The sequence below is a fragment of the Staurois parvus genome, unplaced genomic scaffold (assembly GCF_062004578.1).
Source record: "Staurois parvus isolate SC_StPar_1 unplaced genomic scaffold, SC_StPar_1.0 ptg000374l, whole genome shotgun sequence".
Taxonomy (NCBI): domain Eukaryota; kingdom Metazoa; phylum Chordata; class Amphibia; order Anura; family Ranidae; genus Staurois; species Staurois parvus.
The window spans coordinates 1,407,599-1,425,150 of NW_028318170.1; the positions used below are offsets into that span (position 1 = coordinate 1,407,599).

Here is a 17,552-nt window from a genome sequence, read left to right on the forward strand (position 1 = left end):
ATAGCAGAAACACTGCTACAGTGCAGCACAGGTGCGCAAAATCACACACACATTTATATATATATATATGATTTGCACTCCCGTTGTGTTCATGCCCCTCCCAGATAGCGTCAGATTGCCCGTCAGTACACCATTTATCACATTTAACCTCAATCGATTGCCAGGAGCATGCTCATACACAATAAAAATCCATTGCTAGTATAGTGTCTGAACGGATCAATATCTTTGATCAGATCAGCACTATACCAGCGTTCAGATTAGTATAGCATCCACAAAAATTTAGCATTAGCGGGATCAGCCCCAGCACCTGCCAGCACCTGCGTTTTGCCCCTACGCTTACCCCCCCTTCTCCCCCAGCAAGTGCAGTGCCAGTAGGTCACTGTCACTTGATACATTGCACACAAAACCGCAGTGTTGGCAGAATCAGGCCTGATCTCTGTTAGCACTTGCCAATAAATTGTGATCTCTCATATGCAGCAGAGTGCCAGTACTAGTGCCACACTACCTTTTGGTGAACTGGAGAGCACCAGCAGTCTAGTACATCCTGGTCTTTCACATACCTCTTAGATTGTAAGCTCCCAGGATCAAGCACTCCTAACCCTCTTGTATTGAACTGTATTGTTGCTGTATTGTCTCCCGTTATATTGTACAGCGCTGAGCAAACTGTTGGCGCCATAAATCCTGTATAATATTAATAACAATATTAATAATACCAGCACTGCAGTATGACTTGGTGACGTGGCGAGTCCCAAAAGTGCAGTACAAGCTGGTGCGGTGGCGAGCACAAGTATTGTCCCGCAACCACCAAGAATTCGCACACAGGCCTGTAGAGCCTCTAGTATCCTTCCGGATGTGCTTGCAAATCCCAATTGGCAGCCCACAAATTCTGCAGCCCCCGTACTTCCCCCATTCACTGCTCAACCCAGAATTCAGGTGGAAATAGCAAATTGAACTCCTCCCCTTGATTTTTTGGAGCTGTTTTTCACGGAAGATCTGTATGCATTGATTTTGGATCAAAGCATTTTATATGTACAACAATTTATCGCCGCCAACCCAAATACAAACTTTGCCAGACCATTCGCATGGAAACTAATTACGGTTTTCCTAATTTATATATTTTTTGGGCCTAACCCTCAACATGGGCATTACTAAAAAAAATGAATTGCGGTTGTATTGGTCCCCAGACCCGATTCATCATATTCTCGTGTCCTCTGCTGCCATGGCCAGGCATAGATATGAGAGTATAATGTGTTTTATGCATTTCAACAACAATACGCTTTGTCATCCTCGGGCTGACCCTGAATTTGGCCGGCTTCACAGAATTCAGCCCCTCACAAATCACCTTAACCAAAAATTTGCAGATGTCTATACTCCCCAGCAAAACATCTGCTTTGATGAGTCCCTCATTAATTTTTCTGGCCACCTTGCACTCAAACAATTTTTCCCCAGCAAGCGTGCCAGATATGGGGTCAAGATGTAGAAGACCTGTGAGAGGACAACAGGCTATACTTATAAGTTTTGGATTTATGAGGGAAAAGATAGGCACGTGGAGCCCCCCAGATGCCCAAACTACATGGGGAGCAGTGGCAAGATAGTTTGGGACTTGGTGTCATCCTTTTTCCAAATGGGGTACCACTTATACGTGGACAATTTTTATTCAAGCATGCCACTATTTAGACATTTGTACAATCTTGGAATTGGTGCATGTGACACCGTGCGACCTAATGTGTGCCCACCATTAGAAGTGGGTGGACGCAGGGCGGTATATTCTAATGGTGGGCATACCACACACTTTTCTGGCAGAGATTTCATCTCATTTTTTTATTCAGCTCACAGGCTGCATACAAAAAAAAAGAACATAGAATATATACCCAACAAGGACCAGCAACGTACTAGTAATCACTGGACTTTGAATGGTTATACCAGGATGATCAAAATTGTGATAAATAAATAGAGAAAAAACACAAATAATAGTGCAACCCTTATAACAAAGTAAATAAATAAACAGATGAATAAATATAAATATATATATATATATATATATATATATTTATATATAAATAAATAAATCAATATATAAATATATTAATTAATTAATAATAATCCACCACCATATGTGTGCAAAAAATGTTCAATAAATAAAATGTAATGAATCTTCATGAAGTACATTCAAAAAAGTCCATAAGTTTTCAAATATGATCCTCAATAAATGAAGTCATGAAATCTTCCTTCACCAATGTGATATCCAGTGCATTAACACCCCATCAAAATGCACACTCACAAAAAGCTGGTGATAAACCAACGTATCTGTACATATCCAGCACTCCACCAATGAACTTCAGCTTATGGAAATCCATAACACTCCATATAGTATATGTAGATAGAAAAAATACTCGCTATAGTGCAAATAACATATATAAAATGTATTCCAATGAATCCCCCCTTATAAAACGGCACTCACAATGAGTCACAAATAAACCAGCGTTTTGTTATATAGGAGCACACAGCTCTCACTCCAGTGTCTCACCAGCCTGCCTGCAACCAAGATGGCGTTGTATATATAACTTCAATACTATATACCTAGACATACCTTCAAAATTAAACCTGTCCAGGTATATAGTATTGAAGTTATATATACAACGCCATCTTGGTTGCAGGCAGGCTGGTGAGATGCTGGAGTGAGAGCTGCGTGCTCCTATATAACAAAACGCTGGTTTGTGACTCATTGTGAGTGCGGTTTTATAAGGGGGGGATTCATTGGAATACATTTTATGTAAATATTGATTGATTGATTGACTGATTGATTTATATATACAGTCATGGCCGAAATTGTTGGCACCCTTGATATTTTTCCTGAAAATCAAGTATTTCACACAAAAAAGGTATTGCATTAACACATGTTTTGCTATACACATGTTTATTCCCTTTGTATGTATTGGAACAAATATAAAACAGAGGCAGAAAAGCAAATATGACATAATGTCACACAAAACCCCAAAAATGGGCTGGACAAAAGTATTGGCACCCTTAACTTAATATTTGGTTGCACACCCTTTGGAAAACATAACTGAAATCAGTCGCTTCCTATAACCATCAATAAGCTTCTGACACCTCTCACCCGGAATTTTGGACCACTCTTCCTTTGCAAACAGCTCCAGGTCTCTCTTATTGGAAGGACACCTTTTCCCAACAGCAATTTTAAGATCTCTCCACAGGTGTTCAATGGGATTTAGATCTGGGCTCATTGCTGGCCACTTCAGAACTCTCCAGCGCTTCTTTGCCATCCATTTCTGAGTGCTTTTTGACGTATGTTTGGGGTCATTGTCCTGCTGGAAGACCCAGGATCTTGGACGCAAACCCAGCTTTCTGACACTGGGCCCTACAGTGCGACCCAAAATCCTTTGGTAATCCTCAGATTTCATGATGCCTTGCACACAGTCAAGGCACCCAGTGCCAGAGGCAGCAAAACAACCCCAAAACATCATTGAACCTCCACCATATTTTACCGTAGGTACTGTGTTTTGTTCTTTGTAGGCCTCATTCCGTTTTCGGTAAACAGTAGAATGATGTGCTTTACCGAAAAGCTCTATCTTGGTCTCATCTGTCCACAAGACGTTTTCCCAGAAGGCTTTTGGCTTACTCAAGTACATTTTGGCAAACTGTAGTCTTGCTTTTTTATGTCTCTGTGTCAGCAGTGGGGTCCTCCTGGGTCTCCTGCCATAGCGTTTCATTTCATTTAAATGTCGACGGATAGTTCGCGCTGACACTGATGCTCCCTGAGCCTGCAGGACAGCTTGAATGTCTTTGGAACATGTTTGGGGCTGCTTATCCACCATCCGGACTATTCTGCGTTGCAATCTTTCATCAATTTTCCTCATCCGTCCACGACCAGGGAGATTAGCTACAGTGCCATGGGTTGCAAACTTCTTGATAATGTTGCGCACTGTGGACAAAGGCAAATCTAGTTCTCTGGAGATGGACTTGTAACCTTGAGATTGTTGATATTTTGCCACAATTTTGGTTCTCAGGTCCTCAGACAGTTCTCGTCTCCTCTTTCTGTTGTCCATGCTTAGTGTGGCACAGACAGACACACAATGCAAAGGTTAAGTGAACGTCTCTCCTTTTTATCTGCTTTCAGGTGTGATTTCTATATTGCCCACACCTGTTACTTGCCCCAGGTGAGTTTACAGGAGCATCACATGCTTGTAACATTCTTATTTATCCGCAGTTGTGAAAGGGTGCCAATACTTTTGTCCAGCCCATTTTTGGAGGTTTGTGTGACATTATGTCGAATTTGCTTTCTTTCCTCCCTTTTTTTGTTTTGTCCCAATACACACAAAGGGAATAAACATGTGTATAGCAAAACATGTGTTAATGCAATACGTTTCGTGAGAAATACATGATTTCCTGGAGAAATATCAAGGGTGCCAACAATTTCGGCCATGACTGTATATATATATATATATATATATATATATATTTATTTATATTTATTCATCTATTTATTTATTTACTTTGTTATAAGGGTTGCGCTATTATTTGTGTTTCTTTTTCTATTTATTTATCACATTTTTTATTATTAGTTACAGCGGGTTTATAATAGCAGCACCCATTCTAGTTCATTGTGCTTTCATACATCTAAGTACATAGGCGCAATGGTTTAATCTGATGGTGTCTTTTGGATTGATCTAAATAAGACACCAGTTAACAGTTTATCTATAAGGTTTATACCAAGATGATGCCTACAGCTGCAGGCATCATCCTGGTATCATTTTTTTCAGCCGGCAATTGCCTTTCATGTAAAAGCAATCCTAGTGTCTAATTTGCTGCAGGATTGCTTGTACAAGCAGCGGGAGACGATGCCCCTCCCCTGCTGCCTTCCATGGCCTTTACGGGCAGTCCCATGCCATCAGGGGAACCTGAGAATGCAGCCAGTTTTCTGACACCTCACCATAGAGCTGATCAGAGACCAGAATGGTGCTAATCATCTCTATAGGCTAAGAAATCAGATCACTTCAGTTTTGGATCTTGGTTTGATTAGATAATGTAAGGGCAGAGGAGAGATCTAGAGTCTAATAGACCCCAGTTTTCTAAAAAAAAGAAGTTATAGGGGATATTTGCATTCCCTGTGATAGCATTAAAAGTGATCAACAAAAAAAAAAAATGAAAGGTACAGTGTAAAAATAATTAAAAAAAATCAAAATAACTTAAAAAAAAAACCACTCTTGCCCCCCCCCCCCCGCGTGCACACCTGTGTGCATGAGCGTTGACCCTGTGGCGGTATGTAAACAGCAGTTGCACCATGCATGTGAGGTATCATCAGATCAAGGGCAGTAATACTAACACCAGACCTCCTTTGTATATCTAAATGGTGGCTTGTAAAGGTTTTTAAAACGTTGCCTATGGATATTAAAAACGTATGCAGTTTGTCACCATTGCATGGGGCATGCGCAGGTTTAAAGCATGTCATGTTTGGTATCTATTTACTCGGCATACCATTATCATTTATATTTTACCTAATAATGGGCTAATATATTGTGTTTGTGTGCATTAAAAGTAAAAAAAGTGTATTTTTTTAAAACTGCGTTTGAAAAATCGCTGTGCAAGTACTATGTAACATAAAAATTGCAGCACCCACCATTTTATTCACTAGGGTCTTTGCTTTAAAAAAATATATAGTGTTTGGGGGTTTAAATTAATTTCATAGCAAAAAATACAGATTTTTTTCATGGGAACAAAAAGTGTCAGAAAAGGCTTGATCTTCAGGTGGCATAAACTTCTAATGCTGGGCATAAAATGCCCCACCCCCCAAAACGAGCCCTTCTTTTTTTTTTTTTACACAAAATTGTCACTTATATAATTTATTGCTCACACATGTCATGGGTATATGTGGAATTACTCCCCAAAATACATTCTGCTACTTCTCCCGAGTATGTGGGTACCACATGTGAGAGACGTTTTGGCAGTCTAGCCAAGTACAGGACCCCAAAATCCAATAAGCACCTTCAGGCTTTTGAAGGGCTTTATTTCCTCATTACACTTCCTGACTACCTATCACAGTTTCGGAGGCCCTGAAATGCCAGGATAACACCAAACTCCCCCAAATTACCCCTTTTTGGAAAGTAGACACCCCAATGAATTTGATAAGAAGCATGGTGAGTATTTTGCAGATATTGTTTGTTGACATAAGTTTTTCAAAAGTGAAAAGAAAAACAAAAACATATTTTTTTTTTCTTTTTTTATATTTCCAAACCTTGTAAAAAAGATCTGCAAAACACTCACCATGCCTTTTTTTTATCATTCCTTGGGATGTGAAATTTCCAAAAAGGGGTAATTTGGGGGGGGGGTGCTATCCTGGCATTTCAGGGCCTCCGAATTTGTGATAGGTAGTGAGGAAAGGAAATGAGGAAGTTACGCACCTTCAGGCTTTCAAAGTGGTCATTGGATTTCAGGCTCCTGTATGTGGCTAGGCTCCCAAAAAGTCTCACACATGTGGTATCCCTATACTCGGTAGGAGTAGCAGAAAGTATTTTGGGGTGTAATTGCACATATACCCATGGCTTGTGCGAAAAAAAAATAATTTACAGGTGAAACTCGAAAAATTACAATATCGTGCAAAAGTTAATTTGTTTCAGTGCAGCAACTTAAAAGGTGAAACTAATATATGAGACTCATTACATGCAAAGCAAGATAGTTCAAGCCGTGATTTGTCATCATTGTGATGATTATGGCTTACAGCTCATGAAAACCCCAAATCCACAATCTCAGAAAATGAGAATATTCCATGCAATCAATAAAACAAGGATTGTACATAGAACAATATCGCACCTCTGAAAAGTAGAAGCTGCATATGTACTCAGTACTTGGTTTGGGCCCCTTTTGCAGCAATTACTGCCTCAATGCGGCGTGGCATGGAAGCTATCAGCCTGGGGCACTGCTGAGGTGTTATGGAAGACCAGGATGCTTCAATAGCGGCCTTCAGCTCTTCTGCATTGTTCGGTCTCATGTCTCTCATCTTTCTCTTGGCAATGCCAAAGGTCAGGCGAGTTTTCTGGCCAATCAAGCACAGTAATCCCACAGTCATTGAACCAGATTTTGGTGCTTTTGGCAGTGTGGGCGGTGCCAAGTCCTGCTGGAAAATGAAGTCAGCATCCCCATAAAGCTTGTCTGGGGAAGGAAGCATGAAGTGCTCCAAAATCTCCTGGTAGACGGCTGCGTTGACCCTGGACTTAATGAAGCACAGTGGACCAACACCAGCAGATGACATGGCTCCCCAAATCAACACAGACTGTGGAAACTTCACACTGGACTTCAAGCATCTTGCAGTGTGTGCCTCTCCATTCTTCCTCCATACTCGGGGTCCTTGGGCCTCTCCATTCTTCCTCCATACTCGGGGTCCTTGGGCCTCTCCATTCTTCCTCCATACTCGGGGTCCTTGGGCCTCTCCATTCTTCCTCCATACTCGGGGTCCTTGGGCCTCTCCATTCTTCCTCCATACTCGGGGTCCTTGTGCCTCTCCATTCTTCCTCCATACTCGGGGACCTTGGGCCCCTTCGTTCCTCCATACTCGGGGTCCTTGGGCCTCTCCATTCTTCCTCCATACTCGGGGTCCTTGGGCCTCTCCATTCTTCCTCCGTACTCGGGGTCCTTGGGCCTCTCCATTCTTCCTCCATACTCGGGGTCCTTGTGCCTCTCCATTCTTCCTCCATACTCGGGGTCCTTGGGCCTCTCCATTCTTCCTCCATACTCGGGGTCCTTGTGCCTCTCCATTCTTCCTCCATACTCGGGGTCCTTGGGCCTCTCCATTATTCCTCCATACTTTGGGTCCTTGGTTTCCAAATGAGATGCAAAAGTTGCTCTCATCAGAAAAGGGGACTTTGAACCACTGAGCAACAGAACAGGTCTGTTTTTCTTTAGCCCAGGTAAGACGCTTCTGACATTGTTTGTTGTTCAGGAGCGGCTTGACAAGAGGAATATGACATTTGAAGCCCATGTCCAGGATCCATCTGTGTGTGGTGGCGCTTGATGCACTGACTCCAGCCTCAGTTCACTTCTTGTGAAAGTCCCCAACACTTTTGAATGGCCTTTTCCTGACAATCCTCTCCAGGCTGCGGTCATCCCTGCTGCTTGTGCACCTTTTTCTTTAACACTTTTCCCTTCCACATAACTTTCTATTAATGTGCTTTGATACAGCACTTTGGGAACATCCAACTTCTTTTGCAATTACCTTTTGAGGCTTTCCTTCCTTATGGAGGGTGTCAATGATGGTTTTCTGCACAACTGTCAGGTCAGCAGTCTTTCCCATGATTGTGATTCCTACTGAACCAGACTGAGAGACCATTTAAAGGCTCAGGAACCCTTTGCAGGTGTTATGGCTTAATTAGCTGATTAGAGTGGAACCCTTTGAGCCGAGAATATTCCACCTTTTCACAATATTCTAATTTTCTGAGATTGTGGATTTGGGGTTTTCATGAGCTGTAAGCCATAATCATCACAATGATGACAAATCACAGCTTGAACTATCTTGCTTTGCATGTAATGAGTCTATCTCATATATTAGTTTCACCTTTTAAGTTGCTGCCCTGAAATAAATGAACTTTTGCACGATATTCTAATTTTTCGAGTTTCACCTGTAAATGACAACTTTGTGTAAAAAAAAAAAAGTTTTTGTCATTTTCCAGAATTTTTCTGAAAAAAATTAATCTTCCATGGACTCAATATGCCTCTCAGCAGATACGTTAGTTTGTCTACTTCCTGAAAAGGGGTCATTTGGGGGGGTTGTACTGTCCTGGTATTTTAGCACCTCAAGAAATGTGATAAGCAGTCAGAAAGTACAAGTTGTGTAAATTCCATGATCTATCCCATAGTTTGTAGACGCTATAACTGTCACACAAAGCAATCATTATACACTTATTGGGATTGTTTTAACCAAAAACATGGAGCAGAATACATTTTAGCCTAAATTTATAACACAATTTTAGTTTTTTTGGATATTTTTTATGACAGAAATGAGAAAATATTGTTTTTTTCATAAACATTTTTTTTTTCAAAAATTTTTGTTTATAACACCAAAAATAAAAAGCACACAGGTGATCAACTACCAGCAAAAGAAATCTCTATTTGTGTGAAAAAAAGGACGTAAATTTCATATATGTACCATATTGCATGACCGCGCAATTGTCAGTTAAACTAGTGCAGCGCTGTATTGTCAAAAAATGGCATAAATTGCAGTATCCATACCATAGTTTGTAGACGCTATAACTGTCACACAAAGCAATCAATATACACTTATTGGGATTTTTTTTACCAAAAACATGTAGAAAAATACATTTTGGCTTAAATTTATGACTAACTTTACTATACTGTATATTTTTTATAGCCAAAAGTAAAAAATATAGTTTTTTTTCAAAATGTTCAGTCTTTTTTTGTTTAAAGCACAATAAATAAAAAGCGCACAGGTAATCAAATACCACTGAAAGAAATCTCTATTTGTGTGGAAAAAAGGACATAAATTTTGTTAGGTTACAGTGTTGCATGACCGCGCAATTATTAGTTGAATTAGTGCAGCACCGAATAGCAAAAAGAGGCCTGGCCATTAAGGGTGGTAAATCCTCTGGAGGGGGAGGGGTTAATATTTTTTATATTTATGTAAATACATTTTTGGGTCTACGCGCTCCTATGATTTTTATGTGGAATAACCAGTTCCTCATACATAGAACCACTAGAGGACGCTGTCTCTCCTTGAGGTTTGTTCCTTCAGCAACTGGCCAATTCATCTTACAATTAATAGAGGATACAATCTTTTTTGTATTTATATTTATGTTTTTCATACTTAAACTTTTTTTGTATACATTTTTTTATATGTACATTTAATTTTGATATATTTTAAGGAAAGAGTCACTAGATATGCTGCTTTGTGTGATCATTGATATCCTTCCTGGGGTCACATGTACGCACTGAGCTCTTCCAGGGTCACTTCCACTTTACAGGATGAGTAATAACGTCTCACACTAGTCTCCAATCCCAGAGGAGGTCTATTAAGGAGAACCACATTGGGCGGAGCTAGGGTGTGACGTCATCACGTGCAGGCATGTCAGCTGGTCCCGCGGCAGTACTTTTGGTATTGTACATCACATGTTCCTATTCACCCAAATATAAGTGTAATATTTAATACTAAAGATTTGATCTCACTACACTATGAGGCTCCTCCCTGTTTGCACTTTATAAATCTGATTGGTGGTCGGCGCTGTTTGGCGTGGCCAAGGCGTGATTTCCTTGTGTGGGGACCATATCACCATATCCCATTGATGGGATCACGGAGCCCCCTGGGGGTCTGATGGTGAGAGTGTCGGCCATCCTTGGATAGAGAAGACACATATGATCTCTGTAATCCCAGATCATTCCTGGTTGGTAAGAGGCCCTTTGGCTTGAGAAGCACTGTTTGCACCCGAACACTTTTACTGCAGAACTTTTGAGCACGAAGCACTTTCATTTCACATCAATATGAGGATAGGAGTTGCCTGTCTATAAAGTTTCAGTATTAATGTCCAGAACACTTACAACTTCTAATACTCCAAGTAAAATAGTGACCATCTGCCAAGATATGGGATGAAGGCAATAACCCCCCACATGTACTGATCTCTGAAGACCTGGACTGAAAACACAAGAAGGAATTGGTTGCTTAAGGCCGTCTACAAGTCTGTATTTTCAGTCCATTTCCTGCACTGTACTCGGCTTTGTACATATGTTTGATATTGCCATTGATGTCCGGCATTTGTTGTACATGTAGCCAGAATGGAGAGAGAGAAGAACAGCGGCTGAAGCTACTCTCTGTAGTCGCTGCCCTGCGTTGCCCAACTGCCTAACAGCGGTCTCTGTGAGAGGAGGGAGCTGCTGAGCAGGAAGATTTCTATAGACGAGTCACACAGATATACTGGAGATATTCAGCAGATCAGCACAGCAGGGCAGCAGTGACAGAGAGCAGCTGCAGCAGACTGGGAGTGCTCCAGTGTTAGTAAATCCCCCCCATTGGCTGGAGGTATGCAGCAGTACAGACCATTATGCTTACCTTGATTTCAGTGCCCCCCCCCAATAAATGGTGATGAATAATTGCTTCTTTGCACATTTCTCAGGATCTACTAGCATCTGCTTGTGTCTTTTAGTTTACTAAAGATTTCCAGCTTGGTTCTAGGATTCCAACTTTCCAAAGTGGGATGCCTCCTTACTAGCTTTATTACACAGGATTGTTTTACCACCCCCCAAAACCTTCTACCTATCAGCAGCCACAGTAGGAGTTGCAGGACTCAGCAGAACGGTCAGAGTCACATGATGTTTCCGGAATATTTTATACCATATTATCAGGCAGCACAGTGGCTAAGTGGTTAGCACTTCTACCTGGCAGCACTAGGGTCGTCAGTTCAAACCCCAACCACACCACCTGCTTGGAGGTTGCATGTTCTCCCTGTGCATGTGCGGGTTTCCTCCCACACTGCAAAAACATGCTGGTAGGTAGATTGGCCCTAATATGTGTATGGATGTGATTAGGGACCTTAGATTGTCCGCTGGTTGAGGACTGATGTGAATGTACAATATATACTGTATGGAAAGTGCTGTGTACATTGATGGCGCTATATAAGCACCTGTAATAATGAAATAAAATGTGTCATTGGTGTCTATCACTGGATTCTCTGCAAGAGCTGTCAGGTTGCTGCACTTTACAGTCAGGGCTGTTGTAGCCAAACAAATGGGGGAATAATGTTCCCAATTCCCAATATCTTCTTAGCTGTTTCTGTCCTGATGAGAAATCTTCCTGTAGAAACATTCCTAACAATGAAATGTCATGTACAGGATGTACAGCACTGCGTACATTGGAGGCGCTGAATATATATGCCTGCTACAAAGAAGTCATGTTCATGTACAACCACTCCCATAATCAATGCCCCACCCCTAAAGTACAAGCTACACCTACATTGGCTTTCCGGGAACTCCGTAAAAAAGGTTTCCCTAAAACATTTTGTAAATGTTGGCAACAATGGGCCAGTATTTGACCGACACCCAGACCGCTGCGGCTCATACATGAACGTTGACTGTCACATCTTGCGGCTTGCTCTGCTCGCTCTCACAATTGCTCCGCCATGACACTGCCAATTGGTCATTGCAATCTAACGTGTGTCACCATTCATGTGGCATAAGGTCTCATGTGGACTGGAACTGCTGGAACTCTATGGCTTGTCCTGCTCTATCTTCTGATAGCTCTGCTATGACTGTGCTTGCTGGACATTGTAGTGCACCGTGCTGAGCGACCACTAGAGATACAATTGGAACTTTAGTGGCATTGCGTGACCTAAGAGTCGCTACTCCAATTGTCAGCTTCCATTTCTACAGCCGATTCCATGCTGAGCGATCGATGGAAATGCTGAAAAGGGGGACACTGCACCGGCTGGACCTTCATATGGACTCTGCTCCCTGTCGGCTTTAGTCTCCTTATCTGCAGATGGAACAATATCAGAGACAATTCTTATTGTAATCCTGGAAGATGACACTAGATGTGTTCCTTTATACATGGATTGCTTTGTTTTGTCTGTTACTTGTTGCAGCTCATAAACACACTCTATAGTGTAGCCTCAGCTGGCCTTATATAGCAGTTGTTGTTTTCCTGAGAGGTCATTTATTATATGGGGGAGGGGAAGCCGGTACAGTAGGGGGTCACCCCACTGTCTACCTGACCCACCCATTAGATGTGGCCACATCTGGATGTCTGAAGTCATGTGGGAAGACAACACTGTCTTGGGTTAATGGTGATAAATGTGTTTTTTATTTCTGTGGTTTTATATTTGAAAAAAGTAATTTTTACACAAAAAAACTTTTTCCTTGTGGTGCGGACTCTCCTGTCCACCCATTGTTTCTTTATATGTTATGGAGAGCGCCCCCCCACTGTCCGCACCGCACTGTCACCGTGTGTTTTGTGTCTTCTACTTGTGTAGGAGGAATCTTCATGTCATGAACAGGAATTTCCCAGCGTGCTGGTCTCACCAGTGGCAGCAGTTTTGGTGTGAAGATCTAAAAATCCAATTTTTATTTTGTAGTAATGAATACATTGAGGAGTAACAATACAATATAAAATGGAGGAATGGGAGGAAGGACAGATCCACATTTAGATCATTCCAGAATAACAGCCAGTAGATATCAGTCAGTAGAACCACAAACCATCTAAATGTGAAGAAAAGGAAAATGATGAATAATCAATGCCATGAACAGGAGAATCTGATATAATTCCATTCAGGACATTCTCTTTATATTGTGTATTACCTGCAAAGGAGAGGAGGACTTCCCACAGACCATTTTCTATTCTTCTGTGTATAGATACAGCCCATCCTCTATCCCAGCTATGAAGAATAAAATGAGAGTGTTAGAGGAGGAAATGTTGCTGAGATGATGGAAAAGGGGGAGCTGGTGCTGAGCACTGGAAGAAATGATGGACATTTTTATACACACTAATGGGAAGTATTCTTCTGTCTTCCTGGAAATGTGTGCGATGTGTAATGTACAAATCTGCAGCCGTACAATGTACATCAGTGGTCTCCTATGCTGGGAGGAGATTTGATGTAGATTGGATGTAGATGGTGGGATGTGGGATCTCATCTCTTCATAACTGACCCCAGTATGCAAATACACCAAACCATCCCCTCTGTCCTCACACTTTAGGGGTTTGATAAGTGTCCCCCATTTATAGGGCCCCACCACCTTCTAAACCACCCACCTAATACTGAGGGGCCCTCACCATGGCAGGGGCCCACACACTCAGGGCCGTCCAACCATTGGGATATCAGACTGTACGCCTGGTGTGCTGGGCTGTCATGTGTACAGGCTGAGAACACATCTGATTGGCCCAGTTATACTGACACATTGGATAGACAGAGGGGATGGGGGGATTTTTATATTTTAATATATTTATTAAGAATTTTTAGAAACATTATACAGAAAGACAGGAGATGTAAACCACCAACATGACGAGTTGCAAAACATAAACAATAAGACAATAATGTCAAGTACAATGTGTAGCAACATAACAACATAATTGACCAATAGAGTGTAATGAGGAATACACTGGTAGCATGAACAAAGTTTGGTTGATTATGAGCAAATTGCTCCATAAACAAGGTGGTATGAATAATATCATTAAAATAATAGACACAATTATAGAGAATAAAAAAAATGAGGAAAGAACTGAAGAAAAAAGTGAATAAAACCCAGGAAAAAAAAAGAGAGAGAGGCCAAGAGTCTGTTGAATAGTAGAAATATACCGAATCCATGGATCCCAAGTGCTCTCAAATTTAGAAGTATTGTTGTTAAGTACACTAGCAAGTTTATCATTAATCTTAATCCAATTAAGTTTCTGCTTAACTAATTCCAGCAAAATTGTTGACTGTTTCCAATGTTTGGCTATCATAATTCTCACCGCCAACAGGATATAAAGAATCAGTTTAACTGATTTCTTAGGAATATCAGTGGGCAATAAATGAAATAGAGCTATTTCAGGGGATCCATGAATATTAACCCCCATTACCGAATAAAGTAAGTTAAATAAAAGGATCCAAAACCTAGTCACCACAGGGCATTTCCACCATATGTGGAGCATAGTACCCTCTTGTCCGCAGTGTCGAAAACAGCTGGGTGACACAGAAGGGTACATTTTAGCAAGACGTGTCGTGGCCAAATACCACCGAAGAAGCATTTTGCAGTTAGATTCAATGAGTGTAGTGTTAATCAAGATTTTAGATAGAGCATCAGCCGTATTCCGCCAAGTGTCCAGCTCCAGAGAAATATCTAAATCCCTTTCCCAATGTACCATATAAGAGAGCTTAATATTTAGATCAATAACAAGCATATATATTAGACAGATGACCTTTCGCCATCCCCGTAGCCCTACAGGAGACCTTGAGAGGGGTGAGCGTATAAGGCTCCATTAGTAATTTAAGTTTTCTAGTGACAAAAGACATAATTTGATGATACCAAAACATTTCTTTGTCTGAAATGTCTGAAAATATTGGAGAGAATATGGACGAAGTCCATCCAAATAGTACCCGATACACAAAAAGCACTTATTGATGCACCAGTGAAACACAGATGGTGTTAAACCAGGCGTGAATTCAGGATTACACAAAACTGGGGTCAGAGGGGTATGTAGGAAAAGTAAAGGCTTGCGGGCCCGCCATCTATCCCAGATTGCTAAAGAATATGATAACATAGGGCAAAGGATGGGAGGACGCAACTGATTGGGAAGCCACATAAGGGAGCCAACAGCATATGGATGGAAAGATAGAGCCTCAATGCCAACCCATTGAGGCACATAGCCCCTAGCAGTAGTGCATGAGAGCTGCGTTATCTGAGCCACATGGAAATAAGTCATAAGATTAGGAATTCCCAAACCGCCATGCTTTTTCTGAGAAAATGAAGTTGAATTATGGACCTGAGGACGTTTACCTCCCCATATAAATCTAGAGACAGTAGATTGTAAGAGTAAGATTTCCCGTCTGGGGGCCACAATCGGCAAAGTCCGAAAATAATATAGCAGTCTTGGCAGAAAAGTCATTTTAACAGAATTGATTCTACCAAATCAGGATAAAGGGAGACCTGCCCAATTATGTAAATTGGTCCTGAGTTGTTTAAAAAGAGGGAGGTAGTTAGCATGATATATCGATGAAATAGAGCTCGTGCAATGGATCCCCAAATAGGGAAGAGAGCGGGGGGCCCATTGAAAATCATAATTGTCCCAAGATACTGAACTTCCGAAGTGGGCAAAGAAATATTTAAAGCAATAGTTTTAGAGGAATTCGGAGTAAGACCCGAGGCCATAGCAAATCGGTGAAGTAAATGGAGGAGACTAGGTAAAGACACTCGAGGAGCAGACACATACAGTTGTGTTCAAAATAATAGCAGTGTGTTGAAAAAAGTGAATAAAGCTGAAAATCCTTCTAATAGCTTTTATTTCCATCCACACAAATGCATTGGGAACACGACACATTCTATTCCAAATCACAACATGAAGAAAAATATATCAAATTTGTGTTCTTCCTCTAAAATAATTGAAGAAAAGTGAATATTAGACGGTTCAAAAAATCGCAGTGTTTGTATTCTTCTTTACAAACTCAAACATTCACTATATAAACTGAGAAATGTTTGAAGATTTTGCTTTCCTTTGAATCACTTAATTAATATTTAGTTATATAAGCACTGTTTCTGAGAACTGCTGTACATCTGTGTTGCATGGAGTCACCCAACTTCTGGCACCTGTGATCAGGTATTCCAGCCCAGGATGATTGGACCACATTCCACAGTTCTTCTCTATTTCTTGGTTTTGCCTCAGAAACTGCATTTTTGATGTCACCCCACAAGTTTTCTATTGGATTAAGATCCGGGGATTGGGCTGGCCACTCCATAACGTCCATCTTGTTGGTCTGGAACCAAGATGTTGCACGTTTACTGGTGTGTTTGGGGTTGTTGTCTTGTTGGAACACCCATTTCAAGGGCATTTCCTCTTCAGCCTAAGGCAGCATGACCTCTTCAAGTATTCTGATGGATTCAAACTGATCCATGATCCCTGGTATGCGATAAATAGGCCCAACACCATAGTATGAGAAACATCCCCATATCATGATGCTTCACAGTGTACTGTGGCTTGAATTCAGTGTTTGGGGGTCGTCTGACAAACTGTCTCCGCCCACTAGACCCAAAAAGAACAATCTTACTTTCATCAGTCCACAAAATGTTGCGCCATTTCTCTTTAGGCCGGTCAATGTGCTCTTTGGCAGATTGTAACCTCTTTAGCACATCTTTTTTCCAACAGTGGGACTTTGCGGGGACTTCTTGCAGATAGCTTGGCTTCACATCGGCGTCTTCTGATTGTAACAGTCCTCACAGGTAACTTTACACCTTCTTTGATCTTCCTGGAGCTGATTGTTGTCTGAGTCCGTGCCATTTTGGCTATTCTTCTATCCATTCCAATGGTAGTTTTTCGCTTTCTTCCACGTCTTTCAGGTTTTGGTTGCCATTTTAAAGCATTTGTGATCATTTTAGCTGAGCAGCCGATCATTTTCTGCACTTCTTTATATGTTTTCCCCTCTCCAATCAACTTTTTAATCAAGGTACGCTGTTCTTCTGAACAATGTCTGGAACGACCCATTTTCCTCAGAATTTCAGAGAGAAATGCACTGTAACCAGCATGTCCAACATTTGCTGCCTTCCTTCCTTAAATAAGGGCAATAATTGCCACCTGTTTTTCAAAGAATGAATGACCTCACTAATAGAACTCCACACTGCTATTATTTTAAACACGCCCCTTTCAATGAGTGATTCAATGACACAGAATCAGCAGCATGCATGTCATGACTGTTGGGTCTGTTGGATTTCTATTTCTCTACTACACCTGCTAGTAAATTATTTGCCATGTAGAAATATAATTTCTACCAAAAACAGTGATTGATCAGATTAGTGATGTCTGACTGCTATTATTTTGAACACAACTGTACATAAGGACATCATCAGCAAATAAG

At 41.1% G+C, this 17,552-nt stretch overlaps 1 protein-coding gene across 1 annotated transcript in view; it reads right to left on the reverse strand.

Annotated features, from left to right (window-relative positions):
• Window positions 1-13,044: 13,044 nt before the first annotated feature.
• The window catches only part of LOC149456157 (NACHT, LRR and PYD domains-containing protein 12-like), a 118,561-nt gene continuing 114,053 nt past the window's right edge, over window positions 13,045-17,552 (reverse strand). Inside the window, exons 9-10 of the mRNA XM_089685381.1 lie at window positions 13,309-13,385; window positions 13,045-13,209 (exon numbers count right to left, since the gene is read on the reverse strand). Of these exons, the coding sequence (XP_089541507.1) occupies window positions 13,190-13,209; window positions 13,309-13,385 (97 nt within the window). The 3' untranslated portion in view covers window positions 13,045-13,189. The remainder of the gene's footprint in view (window positions 13,210-13,308; window positions 13,386-17,552) is intronic.